General features: G+C 42.1%; 1 protein-coding gene across 1 annotated transcript in view; it reads right to left on the reverse strand.

The window, feature by feature from the left end:
- Positions 1-5,583, reverse strand: part of LOC101468344 (uncharacterized) — a 28,421-nt gene extending 22,838 nt beyond the window's left edge. The window contains exons 1-3 of the mRNA XM_076873233.1: positions 5,520-5,583; positions 5,404-5,436; positions 4,179-4,221 (exon numbers count right to left, since the gene is read on the reverse strand). Coding sequence (XP_076729348.1) covers positions 4,179-4,221; positions 5,404-5,436; positions 5,520-5,547 — 104 coding nt within the window. The 5' untranslated portion in view covers positions 5,548-5,583. The remainder of the gene's footprint in view (positions 1-4,178; positions 4,222-5,403; positions 5,437-5,519) is intronic.
- Between the last annotated feature and the right edge of the window lie 16,951 nt (positions 5,584-22,534).

The raw sequence follows: 22,534 nt of genomic DNA on the forward strand, positions 1-22,534 counted from the left end.
AATCCAAACTGGAAGCGTGTTCCACAGAAGAGGGGCCTGAAAGCTGGAGGCTCTGCCTCCCATTATACAATATCTCACAAAAATGAGTACATTTTTGTAAATATACAAATATATCTTTCCATGGGACAACATGGAAGATATGGCACTTTGATACAATATCAAGTAGTCAGTGTACAGCTTGTATAACAGTGTAAATTTGCTGTCACCTAAAAATAACTCAACATACAGCCACTAATGTCTAAACTGCTGGCAACAAAAGTGAATACACCCCTAAGTGAAAATGTCCAAGCTGTCCTCGAAGTGTCAATATTTTGTGTGGCCACCATTATTTTCCAACACTGTCTTAACTCTGTTGGGGATGAAGTTCACTAGAGCTTCACGGGGTGCCACTCGTCCATGATGACATACTGGAGCTGGTGGATGTTAGAGACCTTTTGATCCTCCATCTTCCCTTTGAGGACTTCCCACGGATGCTCAGTAGAGTTTAAGCTTTAGAGAAATGCTTGGCCAGTTAAGTACCTTGCTAAGTTCGTTTAGCAAGGCAGCGGTCTTTTGGAGGTGTTTTGGGGGTTGTTATCATGTTGGAATACTGTCCTATGGCCCAGTTTCTGAAGGGAGGGGATCATGCTCTGCTTCAGTATGTCACAGTACATGTTGACATTCATGGTTCCCTCAATTAACTATAGCTCCCCAGTGCCAGCAGCACTCATGCAGCCCCAAACAATGACATCCCACCACCATGCTTGACTGCAGGCAAGACACTCTTGTCTTTGTACTCCTCACCTAGTTGCCACCACACAGCCGTGATACTATCTGAACCAAATAATGTTATCTTGGTCTCATCAGACCACAAGTAATCCAGGTCCTTATTCTGCTTGTCTTCAACAAACTGTTTGCGGGCTTTCCTGTGCATTATCTTTAGACGAAGCTTCCTTCTGGGACAATAGCCATTTGATGCTGTGTGGTGTATTGTCTGAGCACCGAAAGGATGACCCTCCACACTTTTGTTGCCAGTGGTTTAGGCAATGATGGCTGTGTGTTAAATTGTTTAGAGAGGCATATACACTGTTAAATACACTGTTAGACAAGTTGTACACTGACTACTTTACATTGTATCAAAGTGTCATATCTTCAATCTTGTCCCATAAAAAGGTATAACAAAATATTTACAAAAATGTGAGGAGTGTACTCACTTTATTCAAATGCTGTACTTTTAAATACTCCAGGATCCACATGTAAGCCTACAGTCTTCTCTACTGGAGTGATATGGTACTACTGAATTAGATTCTGAATCAAACAGGGAGCCAATGAAAATAACCCAGTATAGGAGAAATATGCTCTCTCTAGTCCCTGTCAGTACTCTTGCTGCAGCATTCTGGATCAATTGAAAGCACTTCAGGGAGTTGTTAAGATAAGTTGATAATAATGAATGACAGTAGTCAAGCCTAGAAGTGATAAATGCATGAACTAGCTTTTCAGCATCACTCTAATATTCTTGTTTCTCTCTCCTCTCTCCTCTGCCTGGGTGGAACTCCTTGCAAGTTCCCGCTTCTGGCCTACGAACCTGCAAATAATCACTCACCCACTGCTTGTTATACTTCCATTCCAGCTACTACTTAAGACAACAGCTCAGTATTTGTCATTGCTGGATCGTTGCACGACACAGGTCAGTGTAGCCCCAGCTCTTTGCTGTTTATTCTTGTCTCTAGTGCTTTCCTAGCTTGAAACTGTGCTCTCTTGTATATAGATCTTCCTGGACCTGTTTATCCCTGGAGTGTGTTCATGAGCGCAAGTGGTTTACGAGTAGCGTGTGTGGTCGAACAGGAGTGTGGAGTGTTTCCTTCCCCCTCCCCGGATTCCCTGGAGCCCCTTTCCCCTTGCATCTTTGTATATAGCACCTGGTGACATTGTAAATAAACTGTTCATCTTCAGGGTCAACAAAGTCCTGCGCTTGAGTCCATTTATTCACTGTGGCAGACACCATATTTCTAAGGCTACGTTCACACTGCAGGTCTTGATGCTCAATTCCGATTTTTTGATCAAATCCGATTTTTTTGTCTGCTCGTTCACACTACAAATAAAATGCGACCGCAAACGCGCTCTAGTGTGAACGCTCAAAGCGGCCCGCATGCGCAAAAGAAGACGTCACACACAACACGCTCTGTTTAGACCCAGAGCAACAGTATTGTTTGACTGATGGCCCTTAATATAAAGACTTCCGACTTCACGTTTCCCAATTTTTGCTTTAAGTTATTTTGTTATCTACATAATAATGTAGATAACAAAATAATTATCCTTATTGCTGTTTTAGAGAGGAGCGGTGCTTCAAAGGATAGTTGCAGATTTCTGTAAGAGTCTGCAGACTATGCAGTACAAATAAAATGTTAACGTTTCTCCAACATTGTCTTCCCAGGAGTTTCACCGGATGGCCAGGAAGCGTTCGCGATGTCTTCTCCGGAGCTGATAATTGGCGTCTGTCTTGTGTCAGTGACGTAAAAGACGGATTTAATGCTACTTGACCGTTCAAAGAGCAGTCGCTTTCTGAAACATCGGATATGTATCGGATTCAGTATCACATACGAAAGTGACCCAGATCGGATTTGAAAGTATCGGATTTGTGCCGTTCACACTGTCATACCATGATCGGATATGAGTCGCATAGGGTCAAAAAAATCGGATTTGATGCGCTTTCGCCTGCAGTGTGAACATAGCCTAAGATTTTTGGGGTCAAGTACAATAATGTCAGTTTTATCTGAATTTAGAAATCATGTCTTTATCTCTTCAAGACATTCCTGCAGTTTAAGTAATTGGTGTGTGTTATCTGGCTTCATGGATAGACAAAGTTGGGTATCATCTGCAAAGCAGTGAAAATGTATGCTATGCCTTCTAATGACACTGCCGAAGGGAAACGATATGGATCAAACCACTGCAGCGCAGCACCTTTCATACATTGTCAGTAATGCATAGTGCCTGGATATGCTTTAAAATAAATGTTATACCTTTTACTTTATTTAGTTGACTTTATAGCAGCACTCACAGTGATGACAGACTTTGAGTGAAAACTGTTCAAAAACCCAGTGGTGTGTGTTTTTCATGTCCTGCACTTCCTGATTCAACACTCCTCCATCCTTCCACTTTTGACTCTCATGAGCTTTTCAGAATACTCTCCACCCTCTCAACAGGCTCTCTTTACTCATTGTACATTTCAATCTCTAGCCTTAGTCACACAAACTTGCTCCCTCTCTCTCTCCATGTTTCTGTGTCCATCTCCGGGTTTGCTGTTCAGTGTTTTGAGTTAGTTCACCCAGTTTATGTTAGTTAAACCTCAGTTTCCATTTTGCCTCTTGCTTTTTTTATGTTCAGGTATTAATAAACGGCTTGCCTACTGTTAAACCTCACTCTCGCATCTATGTGTCTGCATGTGTGTCCTCAACCTCCTCACAGCCTGTTGACATTCATCTCCCTGAATATCACACTTTTTTCTTTGACAACCTCTCCCTTTAAATATTTTGATGTACTTTATCCTCCGAGAACTCTATGTTCTTCTGTTTCCAGTTTCACCATGTGACCCTTGCCTCTGCCTTTTCTTGCTTCATATCCTTGATTTCTTAAATCATCCTGCAGACCACCATGTAGTTTGACCTGACACCACCTTGAAGTCTCCCATTCACTTTCAGACTGCACCGTCTGCTTCTGCATACCATGTATTTAATCTGTATTCGCGTCCCGCCCCCCCCCCCCCCCCCCCCCACACACACACACACACTCTCACGCAGTCAAATGTGTTCAGAATCCAAAACCAACTTCTTTCCTCTCCTTATCATCACACCTGCCCAACACTTCCTTATCACCTAGGTTCCCTTCACGCATGTCGACTGAAATCTGATCCAGTCACCAGTCCCAGCCCCCTGGGGACACGCTGTTCCATTTCATTCAATTTACTGCAGAAGTTCCTCGGCACTGCACTCATCTTTGCCGCCGCCCTCGCAAAAAACATCATCTGCACAACCGCATAACCACTCTGCCTCGACTGTAATCAACACAATTGTTCGAACTCTAAAATTGCGAGGAGCCTTATCAATACAATGAGTTCTCTGTAGTCTATAACCAAACGCTTGACCTTTGATCAGCGGCCAGAAATTAAAGAACACATAGCGAGTGAAGAAACAGTGACTCACCCACAGTCGTTTCTGGAGGCTGCGTTTGCTCCTGCGGCAGAAACTGTCAACAAGCACAAATTGAAAATGATGAGTTACTAAAAACTTGGACTAAAATTGAATAGCATTAGGAATCTTGATTGTCTACGGTAAAGAATGTAAAGAACCACAGGTTAAAAAAAAAAGACTGACGGTAAAACAGTTGTCTCTATTTTCAGTGATTTAATCGAAGAATTTGAACATCTCTGGAGGCGTTTATAGATTTGTCCCGGGCATTTACTCATAATACGCCCTCAAGTTTGAATTTACATTTAAAGGTCTGCATGCACGAGAGGTTCTTAATTCATATTTGCAGATGCCTATGCACCTTTTGAACTATTTATGAAGTTATGTAAATATTCTTGCAAAACACACACCGAGTTGATAACGCACACACAACTGACCTCACAGATCTAAATGTTTGGGAAGCACAAACAAATCCTTTTGCTCCAATAATATTCCCCATACCACTCGTTAACTATACAAGATATATATATATATGATTCTACAGTCTGACGTCCCTGAAGAACCCACGAGACTGCCCCGAGGTGTCTTCAAATGGATGAATCAGTCTGCCACCCACGCCCGGACATCACGCATCTGATGCTATCACCTTTCCCATTCTTTTTCCCACAACGCCACAGTAAATTACTAGAAGATGAAAAAAGATGGGGAAAAAAACCCCAAAAACAACAACACACACACCACAAGAAGTTAGCTGATTTATATACCTGTGGATTTGTTCGTGTTCCAGGTGTTGCATGTTTGTTTGTTAATAGCGGTGAGGCAGTTGGTGATACAGTGTGCATTTCTTTTTACGCTATCCCTTTATTACCCCCCCCCCCCCCCTTTTCTGCCCGTCAAATATCTATCTATCTATCTATCTATCTATCTATCTATCTATCTATCTATCTATCTATCTATATATATATATATATATATATATATATATATATATATATATATATATATATATATGCATGCTATTATTATTTATAATACTGGCAGTGGGAAGTGGAGAAAAAAGTACCTTGCCTCCAAGCATTATTACCTACGACGCACGGTCTCTCTCTCTCTCTCTCTCTCTCAAAGCTTCCACAAACAGCGCACCAGCAGTCGGAACCTTATCAGTTGTGTCAAGCCAGTGGCCCTATACACGGATCCTCACAACTCAAAAAGAACTAATAAATAAATCAATATCACTTACCACAATCAGTAGAGAATCCAAAAATCAGCCAAGCTAAAAGAACAGGTGGAGAACCATCATTATACAGCCTTAAAATACTCAAATATATCTATTTCAGCAAAGGTACGAAATCCTACCAAACCCGAGAGTCTGAAGCAGGTACATCTGTAATCCTTTTAGGAGAATGTGTCTCCCATTGAGTCTGAGAGGCAAACATATGCGGCTAAATAGTCTAATTAGCCCCACCTCCCACGTAATAACGCCTAAAAATATGTCATTTATAACCAGAGGGTCAAGGTAGCGGGGGCACACAACCAGAGCGCTTGATTACATGGTATGCAAACCAAGAAGCTCCGCAACAATAGAAGACTTGTAACATGCAGTTGTTAAAGTATGCAGCTGCTCTAGACAATATAGATTCCAATTTTAAACACACGGCACTCAGGTGTGCACTGATTTCTATACCTGAAATAGATCCCACTGAGATGAAGATTTATTAGGGGAACCTGGCTTTCCTGTCCTGTTGGTGGGTTCAATTTTTTAGATAGTCCAGATCTGATGGTGAACACTCTTATCTCTGTCTGTTACTGCAGCATTTTACTTTGATGCAGTTCCCAAGTCATCCATGGGAGTTAGTTTGTGAAAATTCAGTTTTTCATTCAGCTTGATACATGTTTTAGATGATGAAATCTTCTTAGAAGTGACGACAGGGTGTTTGAAAAGTGATCGTCTTTGAAATGGGCTGAACCATATTGTCTACATGTGTGTGTGTGACATGTTAACGATTGTCGTATGCTGACGAGAGCTACCCAAATGCTGCTAGTTCCCATCTGTTTGTCATGGAGAGCGCTGCGCCCTACATGCAGTCCTTCTGATAATAGGATTCTTATTTTAACTTACATACCGTACATACTCCAATCCCCGAGGAAAATATTGCTGAATCAATTTAGAAAGTAAAAAGAAAAAAGAAAAAGAAAAACGAGAAAAAGACAGAAAAAACCGTTAAAAGTAAAGGTCCTTCATTCCATTTAATCCATCTGGTGTGATAGCATTGTAGACAGGGAGGGACAGGAAAACAAAAAGATCATCAAGGACGTGAATTCGACTCCATCCCAGGCCACTCGTCCAGTAGATTATTTTACCGCTGACTCATTAGGCTTGACTTATGTTGTAACAACTCACTAATAAATCATGTCGAACATACACTCCAAGCTCAAATCTTCGTGTGTGTGTGTGTGTGTGTGTGTGTGTGTGTGTGTGTGTGTGTGTGTGTGTGTGTGTGTGTGTACATGTGTGTTTTATGTTCTATCGACTCACCTGCTTCATGACTCCTGACTTACTTTGCAGCGTTTAGCTCCATCTTGGAGATGACGCTTCCGTTTACTTCCAAGCATCCGTTTAACTGGTAACTCGTCGAATTATTATCTCCAGAATATCAGGTAGAAAGTTTTGTAGGTTGGCAAAAAAACTCATTTACCTGTCTGTGCAGGTGGTGAACCACATTAAGCAATCGTTGTTGACAGATCCCTCATCTCACAATCGGGAACAGAAGAGATTTCTGTTTTTTCTTTTTCCTTTTTTTATGTCTAAACATACAGAATATTTATTTATGTTGGTAGATAGCATACGGTTAATGGGTTCATGAGTATTGAAGGGTTATATATAAAATAAAGGAATTGCCCGTTTTGCAAGTATATTTATGACTCGTCATTGTACCTATGTGTTCCTCATTATGAGCAATCCAGTGTCCTTTTTGGCATCTTAAAATGTATTTATAGAATTGTGATGAGATATGTTTGACAGACTATAAGCAAACATTTACTACCATTTAAATACATGAAAGTTCTTGGCATGACACTTGTATTCTGTGGTTTTTTTGTGCTTTCTGTTTTGATCTAGGGTACTTCATGTTGTAGGCTGAACTTGTTTGTCTGGTTTTCCTTCGATGTAGTCTACTAAAGCCAATTTTACATTGAAGCAAATTTTCTTTGGTGGCAGGCTCTTTTAAAAAGAGGTTGTATGGGAGAATCATCTCTTAACAGGCACGTGCAGAGGGGGGGGGGGGGGGGGGGGGGCTAGAGGGGCTTGAGCACCCGCCCCTTTCCTGATGGGTGCCCAAAGTGCCCTTTGTTGAGGCAACTTTTTAAAAAAAAAATAAAAAAATTTTTTTATGTGTGCGTGCGTGTGGAGTCCTGTCTGTGCCCCTCAACAATAATATATAGTGTATAGCACACAGGAGTATTGGCTTATTACGTACACGTTGGTAAGTTGTCTTGTGGCAACTGACGAACTGAAACAAACGAGCGTGCTGTGTGTGCGACAGCGCGACAAACATTACCTGCCCTTTTATTAACTGCACAAGTAGTGCTGGTCATAGCTGCTGGCTACCTGTGTAAGGCTGTCATGGGTCTGTAGCTCTGTCACCGTTTTAGGGAACATATTTAGTTTTAAAGTAAGTTACAGGACTTTTCCTGCCTTTCTGGAGGGATTATATTTCACTAAAAACGATCTAATATGCATGTCCACATAATTATGCATTATTATAATTATAATATATTAAAAAACACACACTGTATTTTAAAGAACATACATTAAGAAGCAGATTATATTAGATTTATATTTTAAATAAGACAAAATTTGGAGTTTACAGCAGCAAAATTATTGTATCTCTACAGTTTAAAAATGTAATAAGCTTTCCCCTGCACAGAGTGGATAGTGAAACAAATGGAATCATCATCAATACATTATTTCATATTTATTACTTCCCCCTCCTCATTGCTTTATTATTGTAGCTCTAGTAATAAATAATAATGTAAGGATTCTGGATCAGCACCATGATGCCCAAAGTATATACAGTATTCTGAAGAAGGTCTAAAATGTCACTGTGTGTGCGTACATGTGTGTGTTTTATTTAGATGGATTTTTAAAAAAAAAAAAAATATTACTCATGATATAACATTGTCCAGACATGCCTGGTAAGGACATGAGGAGGAAACAGCAGGAGCTGTGTGATGCTACTAAAGGCAGTGCTATAACATTTTTCTGTCATCATTTTATTATAGATTAAGTGCAAGAGTTGTTAGGTGTGGATAATTAGATTATAGTTTATTGCAATAGCAAGTTGTGCCTTATTCTCAGATAGACAGCAAGTGGAGAGTGATATATGAAATGATGGGATGGAAGGAAGAAGAGAAGCAAAGAGTGATTCACAGGCAGAGCCGAGTTTATTTCTCACAGTGTTTTGTTGCCAAGCGCTGTCACCAATCTTTGCATTTTGTTATTATCTCATGACACTTGTTTAATCAGCTACCATCTCTCCTGTGGACTTTTTAATGTCTACAGTCTCAGATCAACACAGCCCTGCCCTTCCCATATTAGATTCTTGATGAATGTGTGTTGTTGTTATTCAGCCTGGTTCAATGTGCCCCTTTTTAACTTTGAGCACCCACCCCTTTAAACCTCTCTGCACGGCCCTGTCTCTTAACACGATTTAGGAAACACTCGGTCTGACATGTCATACTGTGCTTGATTGTGTGTGACTCAGAATGGTCGAAGACAGAAGAATGTATTTCTAATAGATATTGTTAGTGTTTATTTACATCTTCACTTATCCTTGACATACATTATGTTCACGGGCAATCCAACTATTATGTTTTAGCGTTAGGTATCAGACCCAGAAGCAAAGTTTACGCAGGCAAGGGGTGGGGGAGGGGGCTGGGGGTCCTGTGTTGTTTGGTGCAAGGACGGCCTGCTTGCGCATTCCCGTTGAACTGACATGGTTATGTTTCGGTGTTTTGCAGGTGAGCACAGGTGATGTAAGCAAAGTGATGTAGCTGTATACAAAACGTGTTCAAAGAATGTACTGTCATAAAATTACATTTCGCTATTATTTGCAGTGTAATGATTTAGGTTGAATGAGTTTGCGTGAAACACAATGCAAATCAGAGTAGCATACACTGAGTTATACAGACGACAAACCTGTAAATCAATGATGTGTATTTTAAATATTCCAGGAATATAAACTCCGTGTTTATGTTTAGTTTATTAGTATTCTGTGGTTTTGGTTGCCTTGGGTGTTTGTACTCTTCTGTTTCATGGTTCATGTTCCTATGTTCTGTGTCCCTGAGTCTGTGTTAAGTTGGTGGGTTATGTCATTGCGTGTATGTGTTTCCTGTTTTATTGTGAAGGTCTGCGTCTTATGTGAGTGTTTTCAGTTTGCCTCCCTAGTCTTGTCACGTTAATCACTCCCGGCTGTGTTCCCCACCTGTGTGTAATCTCCCTGTGTTCTCTGAGTGTATTTAAGTTGTGTCTTTTCAAGTTTAGAAAACTCAGAGTGAAAAACGATACTCAGGGTTGAGTAACCCCGAACTGTCCAACTCGGAATATTCGGTTTCAGAAAGGCTGATAACAATTAGTTCAGTCAACGCGGAGTTGCTTTAACCCCAAGTTAAGCGCGCGCACGAGGATACATAAAGCCCTGATTAGTGGAGCACAGAATAAGCGAGTCACCATGGAGACGGAGGGAAAGAAGGTGCGGTCAATGTATTTTACAGCGCTTGAGGCCGAAATTCTGATGGCAGCATATGCTGATAACATACAAATTTTGCGGAAAAAAAGTAACACAGCCTCAGCTGCAAAAGAAAGAGAGCATGCATGGCAAAACAAAGCCGACAGAGTCAATGTGTGAGTGTTAATTTAAACATTGATCAAGGGATTTCCACCCATTTAACACGTTATTTTATTTTTCATTTTATACATTTGATTTCGTGATGTGATGTGAGCGCAGGTGCAACCCAACAGGCCCCAAACGTTCCTGGCAGCAAGTAAAAATGAAATATAAAAATATAGTCCAAACAGGTAAGGTGTAATTGTATTATGAGCCATAGTGCTTGGTCTGTTTGTCCCATGTAAATCAATTGCAGTTAGAGGCTACATTAATTTCCCCTCTGTAAGCACTTATTGAAATTATCTGAGCACATTACAAGTACATATTTGCTTACTCTGTATGCTCAAATGTGACCCGTTATAGCCAACAGAAAAAAAGCGGAGGCCTGAAAAACAGGTGGGGGTCCTCCACCACCACCACTCACAGAGGCTGAGCAGTTGGCCCTCAGCCAAAACAGTGGGCTCCCTGTGGCTGAAGGCATCTCTGCGGGGACATCCTCTGAGTCAATAACCCCGCAAGACACAAGTGCCTACATAAGGGGTAAATTCAAAATAATACATGATGTGCATACATCCTTTCTTCACAGTCACCTTTGCAGTGCGACTCATTCATCTGATAAACTCTTTACCATAATGGATTATTTTGTAGTGAAGTTATTTTCCTACTGATTTTGCCTTCCCTCAGTCTTGGTTGTCTTTGAGAGCATAATGACAATGAAGTGTAAGGTGATTGGTATGTTTGTTAATTGCCATTTGGTCCCTTGTAAGTTATAAGTGACCTGTATAAACCTCATATTCTATCAGTTGATGGTGATGGTGTACTGCATCTGGTGCAGCCTCCTGTTGAGCCAGACCAACATGCAGTTGTGAGTACTCTTAATACTCCACAGATTATATGAGTTTACAGTAGAACAGCAATGTTGTTAATTTCTTTACTGCAGGAAAATAATGAAGAAACATTGACAGCTGTTACAGAGGAGGAAGCAACAGAGACACTTTATGAGGTGTACATCTTTTAATACTTTGTGTACAGGAAACACAGGCGACCAATAAAGCCAGTTGAACAAAACATCTGTTTATTCTTCTTTCAACATGTTGAGGTGATGGGTCAAAGGAAATGATTGTGACATATGGTGTCTCTGACTGCACTTCCATCTTGTATGTCCGTGGGAGGGTCAGGATGTTCATGGTTTGGATCACTGCTGATGTTTGGTTCAGAAGGACAGTGTTCTCCTCTAATTGTGGCAATGTTGTGAAGAATCACACATGCCACAATAATGTCACATGCCCTTTCTGGGGTGACCCTGAGTCTTTGCAGGCACTGGAACCGGGCCTTAAGCATTCCGATAGTCATTTCAATTCTGGCTCTTGTCCTGCAATTAGCCAGATTATATCGCTGCTGTGGGCCCGGTTCAGGGTCAGGGTAAGGGGTAAGCAAATAGGGTAAACATGGATACCCCCTATCACCAAGCAAGTAGCCAGTGAACTCTCCTAAGACAGAAGGATACACTTCAGTTCAAATGTCCCTGAAGCAATTGGTCTTTATATATTTTAAAGTATTTTCAACTCACCATGTCCAAATTTTGTGCTCAGTGTACATTCACGGAATATTTGTGAGTCATGGACAGAGCCTGGCCACTTGGCTTCCACATTTGTGATAATGTTGGCAGCATCATATATGATCTTCACAGTGCAGAGAACACAAATTAGCATCCATTACTATAATGAAATAATTTGTTAGTTTGAAATGCTACAGGGAACTATGTACCTGTACATTAATGCTGTGGAAAGACTTCCTGTTCACATAGTCTCCTTCATTTACTGAAGGAGCAATGACTGGAATGTGAGTGCCATCTGTACAGCCAATCACGCCTGGGAACCGTGAGAATAAATGTAAAATTTAAGTAGTAGTTCAAGTATCACCACATCATGAATTAAGTTTCATTCATCCTGATACCTGCAATTTTGTGGCATCCCTCTTTGATAAATCTTGTGGGTCTATGACCGGGGAACACCACAAACGAGTACAGGAGACGTTTCAGTGCAACTGTAACATTCCTGACTGCCCGACAGACGGTAGCCTTGGAAACGTGCTCAGCGTCACCAATATTATACAGAAAGCTCCTGTTTGCAAATAACCGAAGTGCAATACAAATAATATGTACAGAACTGAGAGGATGTCCGCGATGTGTCACATGAGCAATATTAGGCCTGAGGATGTTATTCAAATAACTTAGAGATTGTGCTGAGAAACGGTAACGTTTGCACAGAAAATCATCAGGAAATGATAAAATGTCCAAACGCGCTCTGATCACTCTCTCCCGGCGGAGAGCTCTGCGGAGAATTTGGGCTTCACGATCTACTGGCTCTTCAAGGAAGGAGCACGCCATGTCTGACACTTCCTACAGTCAGGTTTCCGACAAAGGGGCGGAGACAGTCAGGGTTAGTTGTAGTAAACCTGCTAGGGGGCAGGTTAGCTTCACGGCGTGTGTCGTCATAGTGACTCACTCAGGCTTCAGCTGAACTCGCTTTGTGAAACCGAAAACCCAGAGTTTTCGTTAACTCAGGGTATACTTACTCAGTTTTTCCACTAAACCGGCTTCCTGAAATAGGGCCCAGGTCCTAAATATTCCACACGGCTTGCCCCGGCAAACCGTGACAATATATTAACTCTCAAAGAGTATTTTAGTTTAACTACGTAAGAGTTATCTTCTAATTAATTCTAAAAAGTGGGAATTTTACTGTTCTGAACTTCTAAAAATTTCTCTTGGAAATAAACATTTACTAAAAAGACGCAATGGTTTTTGAAAAACATTTATTCTGAACTGTGCACCACAATTTCAAAACATTTTCTGAAAGATGTAACAGTGTACATGTTCTCACTTTCATTAGAATTTTGTTTATCAAAAGGTCTGACATAGGTGAGCTGGTAAATGCAAATAACAGCATTCTCATCACTTATTTCAATAAATACAAAATACAATATACATGTCCTTCATTCATTACTTTGTGGAACTGCAACGCACTTCTGGATTGCTGGAGGACTGTTTACTTAGCCTGATAGGCCGAAGGACACTGTCTCAGCTAAACTATGGACACACACACACACTTATACTGATAAGCACTCACTCATCCCCCCTCCCTTTCCAACGCCTTCGATGCTTGTGCCCTACCGGGGAAGATAGCAGTCAACTGGACCAGCACAGATGCTGCAGGACCGGATGCGCTGTCTACACCGGCTCTCTCTTACCCTTTACCCGCCCCTGTTGCTTGTCTTGTGTTTCTATGGTGTATTGATAGTCATGTGCTTTTGTGCTGAGGTGTTTTTTCTGTTATCAAACTGTTCTCCCACTAGGAGCTCAGTCTGAGTGGAGTTTTTTTTCTCCACCTCTTACCTCATGTAGTGTATTTTCGTTGTTTTTTCCTATCAGCCTACCTTCTGACATGTCTGCCCAATGTGATGTTTGTGTAAAGTTGGTCTGAAGGTTCCTTTGTAAGTGCGCATGCGCCATTAGCGTGCTGCCTGCTGTAACCCCTAATTTCCCTCGGGATGAATAAAGTATTCTGATTCTGCTCTCCCCATATTCCATCTTCACAAGCATATCCTATGTGGAGATTGAATAAAAATTAGTTGACACTAATTAATGGCACAAATAATCCAGTAATCAATTGCAGCACAGTAAAAAAAAAAAGGAATCCTTTTTGAGTCAACTTGTGTAAAGTATTTTCCCAAAAGACAAAGACACAGGCAACAGGTAATACTGAACTAAATGTAAAACCTCAACCTTTTTCATTTTTACCTAAACCGTGTGCACAAAACTCTGGAGGGATCTAAATGCTAACGTAGAACCCAGTCAGGACATCTGCTACTGCTGTTTGCTCATTTTGTTATGGGAGATCATTTTCAGGCTACAAGTACTATTATACCAACATTTCACATTCTAGACATTGTTTTAGGTGTATTTGACCAAAAATTTGACTGAAAATTCACATGCAAGCTTTTTTCCAAGGCTGTGGTATTTGCCCGCAAACAATACCTTTCAGCTAGCTAAAACAGAATATTATGCTATCACCGAGCAACATGGCTAATGCCTTTCACACAGCTTTGTCTCAACTCCAAAGAGCCACAGAAGTAAAAGCTAATAATAATAATTGAAACAATCTTTGAAAAAATGACTTACCAAGCATGGCAAACAACTCAAATATGTAGAGCAAAATGTTCTGAAAAGGCTTCACTTCAGCTTCGACTGGAGCCTATGGTGCTGGGGGCGGAGTCTGTGAATTTACTCTATTGGTGTCATAGCCCCTGTAGGAGTTCAGAGTTAAGAGGTCAAGAGTTAATGTTTCCATTGTAACACCTCCAGATTTGACCTAGAAACACTCATTTTTAACACTCGACTTTAACTACTATCATTTTACACCTCAGAGTTACATTAAAAGAATGTGACTCTACTTAGAGTAAAATTAACTCTACTTTTGCAAGAAGACCACTAACACCAAAACATTTAACACTTTTGAAGTTGCTGTGCAGCGGAAAGACAGTGTAACTCCCTCCAAGTTGAAAAACGGACATAAGGCGTTCTTAATTTTTGCTGGCATTTATTGGACACATGTGCCACCAAAGATGCCGTGAGCACTGTACAAACAACATAAAATAATCAATTTTCACAGTAAGGCATTCTCACAGAGAATAAATAATAAAGTATATTTTTCAACAACATAAAAACATTCACAATTTGACTGTAGCTGTCGCATTGGAATGTGTTTATAAGGTGATTGTAATTTTCAAGTGTGGATGTTTAAGCCGGTTCCTATGTTGTGTTGTCGCCACCTATTGGTGGACCCGAGTATGGCGCTTTGTGGTGCGCATGCTTTGGGCCAGTAGCGGTTTCTGATACGGGCGGCATGGGCAGTTGCCTGGGGCGGCATCGTGGTGAGGGGTGGCATCACAGGCAAAAAATTTAAAAATTGCTCGCTCTTATGCTGCTCCGATGTCATGCCAGCGCATATTGGGAATGGCATAGGCACCGATTGGTTTTATATCGCCCATTTGCTGGGAGTAAGGGTGCCATCCGTTTGTGAGGTGCGCCTGCTGCTTGCGGCACAGGGAGGAGAGAATGGGGCGGCGGGGACTTCTTTGGCTGGCTGGAGCAGCATCTAATAACCAACTCGCAAAATAAAACAAAATAAAAACAAACCAACAAACACGAAAACACGAGACATTATGATACAGACTTATAATTTGCACCAATGTTTTTTCAAAATTCTATACGTGAAAAGTGAGCGCGAGAGCCCTCGGTGCGCCTGCTTGCTGCTGAAGTCAAAGTAAACCTTATTGTCATCTCCGCTACATACAGTACAGTATACAGAGAGACGAGATGATGACGCCCCAATTACAGCAGTGCAAGTAAACAAACAATATATATAAGAAGAGTAAGAAAATAAATATACACTTTAGGACTAGGGGTAAAGGTATCAATGACAATTTAAAATTTATAATTTACAGTTTGATGATGAAGTCTCACACACAACCTGTCAAAGGGGTGGGGGTGGGGGGCACTTCCAAATAGAGCATATTTCATGTATAATGTTGTAAATCCAAGCCCATTATGTATTTATGATTAAAGAAGAGGAGGAGAAATGAGCAAAAGATACAGGTAAGCAGATGTGTCATTGCAACAAATGCCATGTTGCAATACTATACTGCTCTGGTAGCCAACGTTTCAAATGCAGGTTTGACAGGTTTGTGAGTGTACACTTTATCCAAAATCTAGTGAGGGTTTACTCAGCTTTGCCAGTGGGTGGCTGTAGCTCAGGCGGTAGAGCAGGTCCCCTATTGATCGGAAGGTTAGTGGTTTGATCCTTGGCTCCTCCAATCTGCATTGCGTGAATGTGTATGACTGTAGGTAGGAAGCACCCAGTTAAGGGAAAGTGTGTGGTAAATGTTGTATAAAGCACTTTGAGTAATGTGGAAGAATTGAAAAACGCTATATAAGAATCAGTCCATTCACTGGCTGAACAGAGTTTTGTCATGTTCCTTTTGCACTATTATGCACATTTTGTTATTACATGGCTTAATTAAGATACACATTAGGCTGACATCTGGGGCCAGAGCTGAAACTATTCTGGGCTAGCAGTGTGTCTGCAACTGGCCCGTGGCTGCACACAACTTACACATGGCCCACATACCGCAAAGAATGACAGCCCTTTGGTTGCTCAGACCAGGTTTTCCAGAGGTAATCCACACATGGGCCAGCAAAGGACCACCAGTGTGTCTGCAACTGGCCTTGTGCTGGCCAATGTGTGGGCCACCTTTGGCAAACCAGATCTGGGCCACCAGAGTGCAAAAAGTGCAGCCTTACCTAGTGTCCACCCTACTGTTACTCATTTTATATTAAGATTTAAAAATCTAGTCGGTATTGGTATGGCGAGTAACCTTCAGTAAAAGTAATAATTCATACAGCAGTAGTACATTCATGTAGTTATAAAAAGCACGATAATATAATAGGTAATCCAAAGTATTCAGAATATGCTACTGTCATTGAGTAACGGAACGGAACAAAATACATTTTGGGGCATGTATTTTGTAATCTGTAGTGGAATACATTTTAAAAGTAACCTTCCCAACACTGACAATAATTAGCTTCAATGTGATTTCACACCTAGTTGCAAACAGAGTACAGGATCAGACAAACAATAAGAATATAGAGAAACTCATGAAAACAGTAAAAGTAGCTTTTCCTCACCTCAGAAAGAGTAGGGCAAGAGCTTTTGTTAATGCAGTGACAGTGGGACAGCCATGTGAGCACAGCGTAAGAATAACAAATGAGAGAGTTGAAGTGCCTAAACACAGCTCCATCCAAATCGAATGTCGAGTGCAAGTCCCACCTTTCAAAGAAGATAGAACCCTCATCTTCGAGCCTTGTGAGAACCCACAGTGGCCTGAAGGACTCGAGTTCTGTGATACCCTTGTTTTAGTAAAGACTGGTATGACACAAAAATTGTCATTAGTGTACAAAATCCCATAGTCATGACATCACACTGCCAAGTAGGAATGTTATTGGAACTGTGCAGTCTGTTGCATCAATATATCCTGCTAATGTATTCAAAATTGTCTGTCTCCCTACTGCATCAGTCCGTCCCATCCAGGCTAAGAGCTCAGGTGAGAACACACCTAAAAGTGAACAATGGGACCCATCTGTCGATTTGACTCATGTGAATGACCACCAAAGACAAGCTGTTAGTCAGATGTTAAGAGAAGAATCAGAATCATTCTCTAAATCTGATAATGAGATAGGCTGTGTTGAAAACTTGCAAATGAACATTTCATTGAAAGATAATGAGCCAGTCACACGGACTTATCTCTCTGTACCAAAACCCTTGTATCAGGAAATGAAAAACTACCTACAGGACCTAATAGCTCAGGGGTGGGTGGAAAAATAAAACTCATCTTACTCTTCTCTGGTAGTCCGTGTGAGGCAGGATTGTGTCAGCAGAGGGAAGCAGGATAGATCCCGCAGATACCGCTGTTGTGACAGCTTTGAAAAACAACGGCCAGGTACTGTTGGTGAACTACAGTTCACTAAAAGCAATGTTGGGCCTATTAAGTTATTACAGACAATACATCAAAGATTTTGCCAGAATTGCAAATCCTCTGTATTTGTATGACTTGCTCAAGGGACCTGCAGATGGTGAAACCCAGCGAAACACAAGATTAAAGTGGCAAAGAAAGCGAAACAGGTGTAGTGTCCCTTTGAGTGGACCGACATGCACCAGTTAGCACTAGAGCAGTTGATATACTGTCTAACTCAGCCCCTGTTCTAGGCTTTCCAGAATTTTCACAGCCATTCACCCTTCACACTGATGCATCAAACCAGGGATTAGGTGCCGTGTTGTACCAAAAGCAGAATGGAAAGCTTTGTGTGATTGCGTATGGTTCCCGCACTTTAACTGGAGCTGAGAAGAATTACCATCTGTATTCAGGCAACTTAGAGTTTCTTGCTCTCAAGTGGGCTATCAAAGAAAAATTCTGTGATTACCTATATTATGCACCATTCTTCACTGTGTACACCGACAATAATCCACTTACCTATGTACTGTCCACTGCCAAACTGAATGCAACAGGTTGTCGATGGGTAGCAGAACTGGCAGATTCTCACTTCACAATTAAATATCGCCCTGGTAAAGAAAATGTGGATGCAGAAAGCCTCTCAAGGATGCCAGTAGACATGGAAACATTTATGAATGAATGCACAGAGGAAATGGCATACGATGTCATAGGCAGTGTTGGGTAAGTTACTTTAAATTAGTAACTTAGTTACATTACTAGTTACTTCTATCAAAAGTAACTCAGTTACTTCAAGTTACTCGTTACTTTCAAAGTAACTAGTTACTAGGGAAAGTAACTTTGGTTTTACTCAGAATTCTCTTGTTAGTGTGTTGCTTTCCGTAACTGGATACCCCGCAAGATTGCCAGTCTTCTAGCTTGCTTACTTGCCACAAGTCCACTGTGCCACCTACCAACAGAAAGGAAAAGATAATGTGCATATTTCTACAAGAGAAATCCCACGCCTGGACCGTCGTTGACCGCCGCCATGATTCTAGCCTACGTCACAGTGTCATGTGCGCTTTTTACATCCAACACAAAAACTGCAGTTGTGGGGCTTTCGATTGTACTCAGAACTCGGAAATTCTGCCTTCTGAATAGGAAGATGTAGGTAACACCAGACTGCAGATGAGCTGCATACAGGGTTGGACTGGGACAAAAAATCGGCCCGGGCGTTTTGACTATAGGAAAAATTATAAAGCCTTTGAATGAAAACAAACGCTGTTGTGACAGTGATGTACACTGTTCTGATGGTATATATGTATCAATCTATCAATCATTTGTTGTAAGATTCAGATAATTACTTATTAAAAGCAGCACATTTTAAATGAGAATAAGAAAGAAAAGCATTTCTTTGTGCCCCCCTTTCCCTGTTAATGCCCTACCTGGCCCCTGGCAAAACTTTGCTAGACCCGCCCCTGCACAGTTACCAGCAGCTGTCAGCTACATAGAAAAGGAGCCTGGTGTTATTTGTCTCTCAGAAACAGTTCTTAACTTCCCTTCAACTCACTCATGTCACCTAAAAGGTAAACCTGTTTCTCCATCACCTGTTCAGCTCTGATGATTCAGTAAGGACATCTCCTGGTTTCATCTTCAGGTTTCCCTCTCACCAGATAACCAAACCGACATCATGACCAGCAGCTTTTACAGCTGTGGCTCCAGCAAACATCAGCTGATATTAGAAATTAATATTAAATAAATTCTAACAACAGCTGATCAAGCTTAAATGTGCAGCTGTTGTTTAGCGCGACCTCCACTGGTTTCTTCTTTCTGACACAAAGTGGGCGATAAACAAACAAGAGAGAAAAGCCGATCAGCTGATCATTGATCAGTTTCGTGATTGAAGTAGAAACGGGAGAGGGAGGGGGAGAGAATGAGAGAAGAAGAGGCAGCTGCAGCGTAAAGACAGAATAATTCCAGCTTAGTGTCTTTTTCATTGTAGCTGAAGTACGGGACATACTGTGTTCCTTTTCACCTCAATAAGAAACGCGTAATATTTTCTCTGAATACGAGATGATTCCGTTTTTATGGGACGGTTGGCAACTCTAATAATTAATCTTATGAACAAAATAAAGTTCAACATCAGTAACATCATAGCACCCTCCCAGCTGTATAGAAACTCCGTCATGCTAGCTAGTGGGCAGTACGAAAAGTCAGCATAACGAAAATAAACTAAACTTGGTTCATATCTGACCCAGATAGACTGCAGGTCATAACTTCTTACCTGAAGTTCAGTTCACCTGACACTCGGACCGGCGGCCGTTCGGGTCTCTCCTCTTGCCTTCCCTATTCTCTCATCCACCTGCTGGCCTCCACCACTTGCTAATGTTACTGAATCTGTGGAAGCTCCGCGATAGCCACCACACGAAGTAACGAGTAACGACCTTATATAAATCCCAGTAACGATTAAAGCGTTCCTGATGTTGGCATAATAGCTAGTTACTGTGCTCGTTACCACAATAATGACGTAGTTACTGTAACGCGTTAGTCCCAACACTGGTAACTGGAGCAACCACACAGGCAGTGGAAAGGCAAGATGACTCCAATGTGTCATGGTCCATGGGTGTTTCAGTCAAGTGTTCAGCCATGGTCACAGATGTTTCCATCATTCCACTGACAAAAGGCCAGATCAAACAGGACCAGAGAAGTGATCCAACTATTGGACCTGTAATTCAGTGTAAACTAACACAGGAAAAACCATCACGTTCAGACAGCAAACAGTTGGTCCTACCAGAAATGCACAAAAGTACCGTAGTAAAGGAGCTACATGATGAAATGGGCCATCAAGGTGTAGAGAGAACATTGTCACTGATACGGGACCGGTTTTACTGGCCCTATATGCAGTGGGAAGTAGAGGATTATGTGACCAGAAGGTGTGTTTACATAAAACAGAAGAAGCCGTGTCATGAGAGCAGAGCACCACTGACTAATATTGTCACTACTCAACCATTTGAACTTGTCTCAATTGATTTCCTGCACCTTGACAAGTGCAAGGGGGGTTATGAATACATCCTTGTAGTGACCATTTCACATGCTTCGCCCAAGCATATGCCAGAACTTCCAAATCAGGTAAAATTGCTGCAGACAAAATCTTTAATGACTATGCTTTAAGATTTGGCTTTCCAGCACGAATACCTCACCTGCGCCAGCTCTCTATAGCCTTGGAGTTCAGCCATTCACTGACCCAGGCTAAGGAGGCAGTCAAAGGCCGGGAGCTGGCCCAATTCACCCTCATCTCCTCATCCACACCGCCTCAGTCACAGCAAGCAAGCCCCCTCACGCCCCCGCAGCGTACGGAGCTTTCTACAGCCCCGCTGCAGCGGCTGCAGACGTAGCATCGGACTCATTCCTCCCTCACGTCTGGTTCCAACCACCCGGTCGGAGGGTGAGGGGCCAGTCACCGTTGCTCCAACACCCTCCGTTTTCTCTGCCAGTCCTATTTCTAAGAGAAAGCTGTCATTGCTGTCCCTCACTGCAATCGTGTCCAGGTCCTGCTCTGAAGAGCTGGACATGGTGAGTGAACAGAACAGTTTTTACCCGGCTTCTTCCATGCTGGGATTATTAAGCTCAGAGCCAGTGAATCAAGACTCAGTTAACTTTTTGACCGTTAACTCCGAGTCTGTAAGGATAGAAACTCATGATCCTAAGACGGCTGACTCTGAGGTTGCTTTTTGGGACTCTGAGTATTCTAATGGATGGCTTCGGTAGTACTAATTAATAGTGAGCTTTCAGATGTAGATTACATGTGTGAATCTGTTATGGAATTTTATGACTTGGACAATCATAATCTCACTCAGGACATTAAAAATGCTGTTCAAAAGACTATCTGCTGCACTGCTCAAAAGACAATTTCTCCTACTGCTTAACTAAACATGGACAGTTCAATTTTCCAGCCAAATTCCATCTATGCTTTTCAGGCTACACCTCATGAGACTGTTGTTGGTGTTGCTTTACCCATCAGTTACGCAGCTTACCAGCCAGTTCATTCTGAGGCTGCCTGTGAAAAACCTCATGTTTTCATAACCTGTCCTGAGTTAAAAATCACAAGCCCAGAGTATTCATTCAAGTTTGTGTTGCTGATTGTGAACTCTTCACTGTGCATTCTGTCACTGTCCAGGTTAAGAGCAACAAGGTGTCATCTGCTGTTAACAAGCTGGCAAAAGCACTTGGTTTGAACACTGCAGAGTTGGTTGCTCAAGTTAAAGTTTTAGTTCCACGATCATGTCTGTATAAGAAGAGTTGCTGAGAGTCGGTTACTAGCTCCGTTGCAAGTTCAACAACCATCAGTACCACCAGCACAACCATCATCACGACCACCACTACAACTTCTGTTTCAGTCAACTGCCCAGCCGGTAGCTCAGCAATTAGTGCAAACATCAATTCAGCTACCTATGCTGCCAGGGGTTTCTGCACCCTCTGCTCCTGCTGAAAGCTTGGGTGAGCTTATCCATTACTTCGCAGCTCCCATTCCGCTGCATGTCTCCGCTGGCAATTCAGGAGAACTGTTTCAGCATCATGTCGAGTTAGCTGGAGGTTCTGAGGAGCCCGGCCAGCATCAAGCCACGTCTGCTAGGGGTTCAGGGGAACCCAGCCAGCATCACGCCTCATCAGCTGGGGGTCCTGGAGGACCCAGAAAGCACATCCTCGTGTCCGCTGACGACTCTGGGGAGTCTGTTCAGCCACCACCCGCTCCACCATCTGCAACTACCACATCGTCGCCTGCAGCGTCTGGTTCCGCAGCTGCCATGCTGCCGTCTGGTCCCGCCTCGTCTGGTCCTGCAGTTGCTACAGTGCCATCTAATGCAGCTCGGCTTGTACCACCTCGCCTTCACCGGCCACGTTCCAGGCCACCAGCTGGATGTCATCGCCGTCGAGGGCGGT

Source organism: Maylandia zebra, linkage group LG14 (genome assembly GCF_041146795.1).
Source record: "Maylandia zebra isolate NMK-2024a linkage group LG14, Mzebra_GT3a, whole genome shotgun sequence".
Taxonomy (NCBI): domain Eukaryota; kingdom Metazoa; phylum Chordata; class Actinopteri; order Cichliformes; family Cichlidae; genus Maylandia; species Maylandia zebra.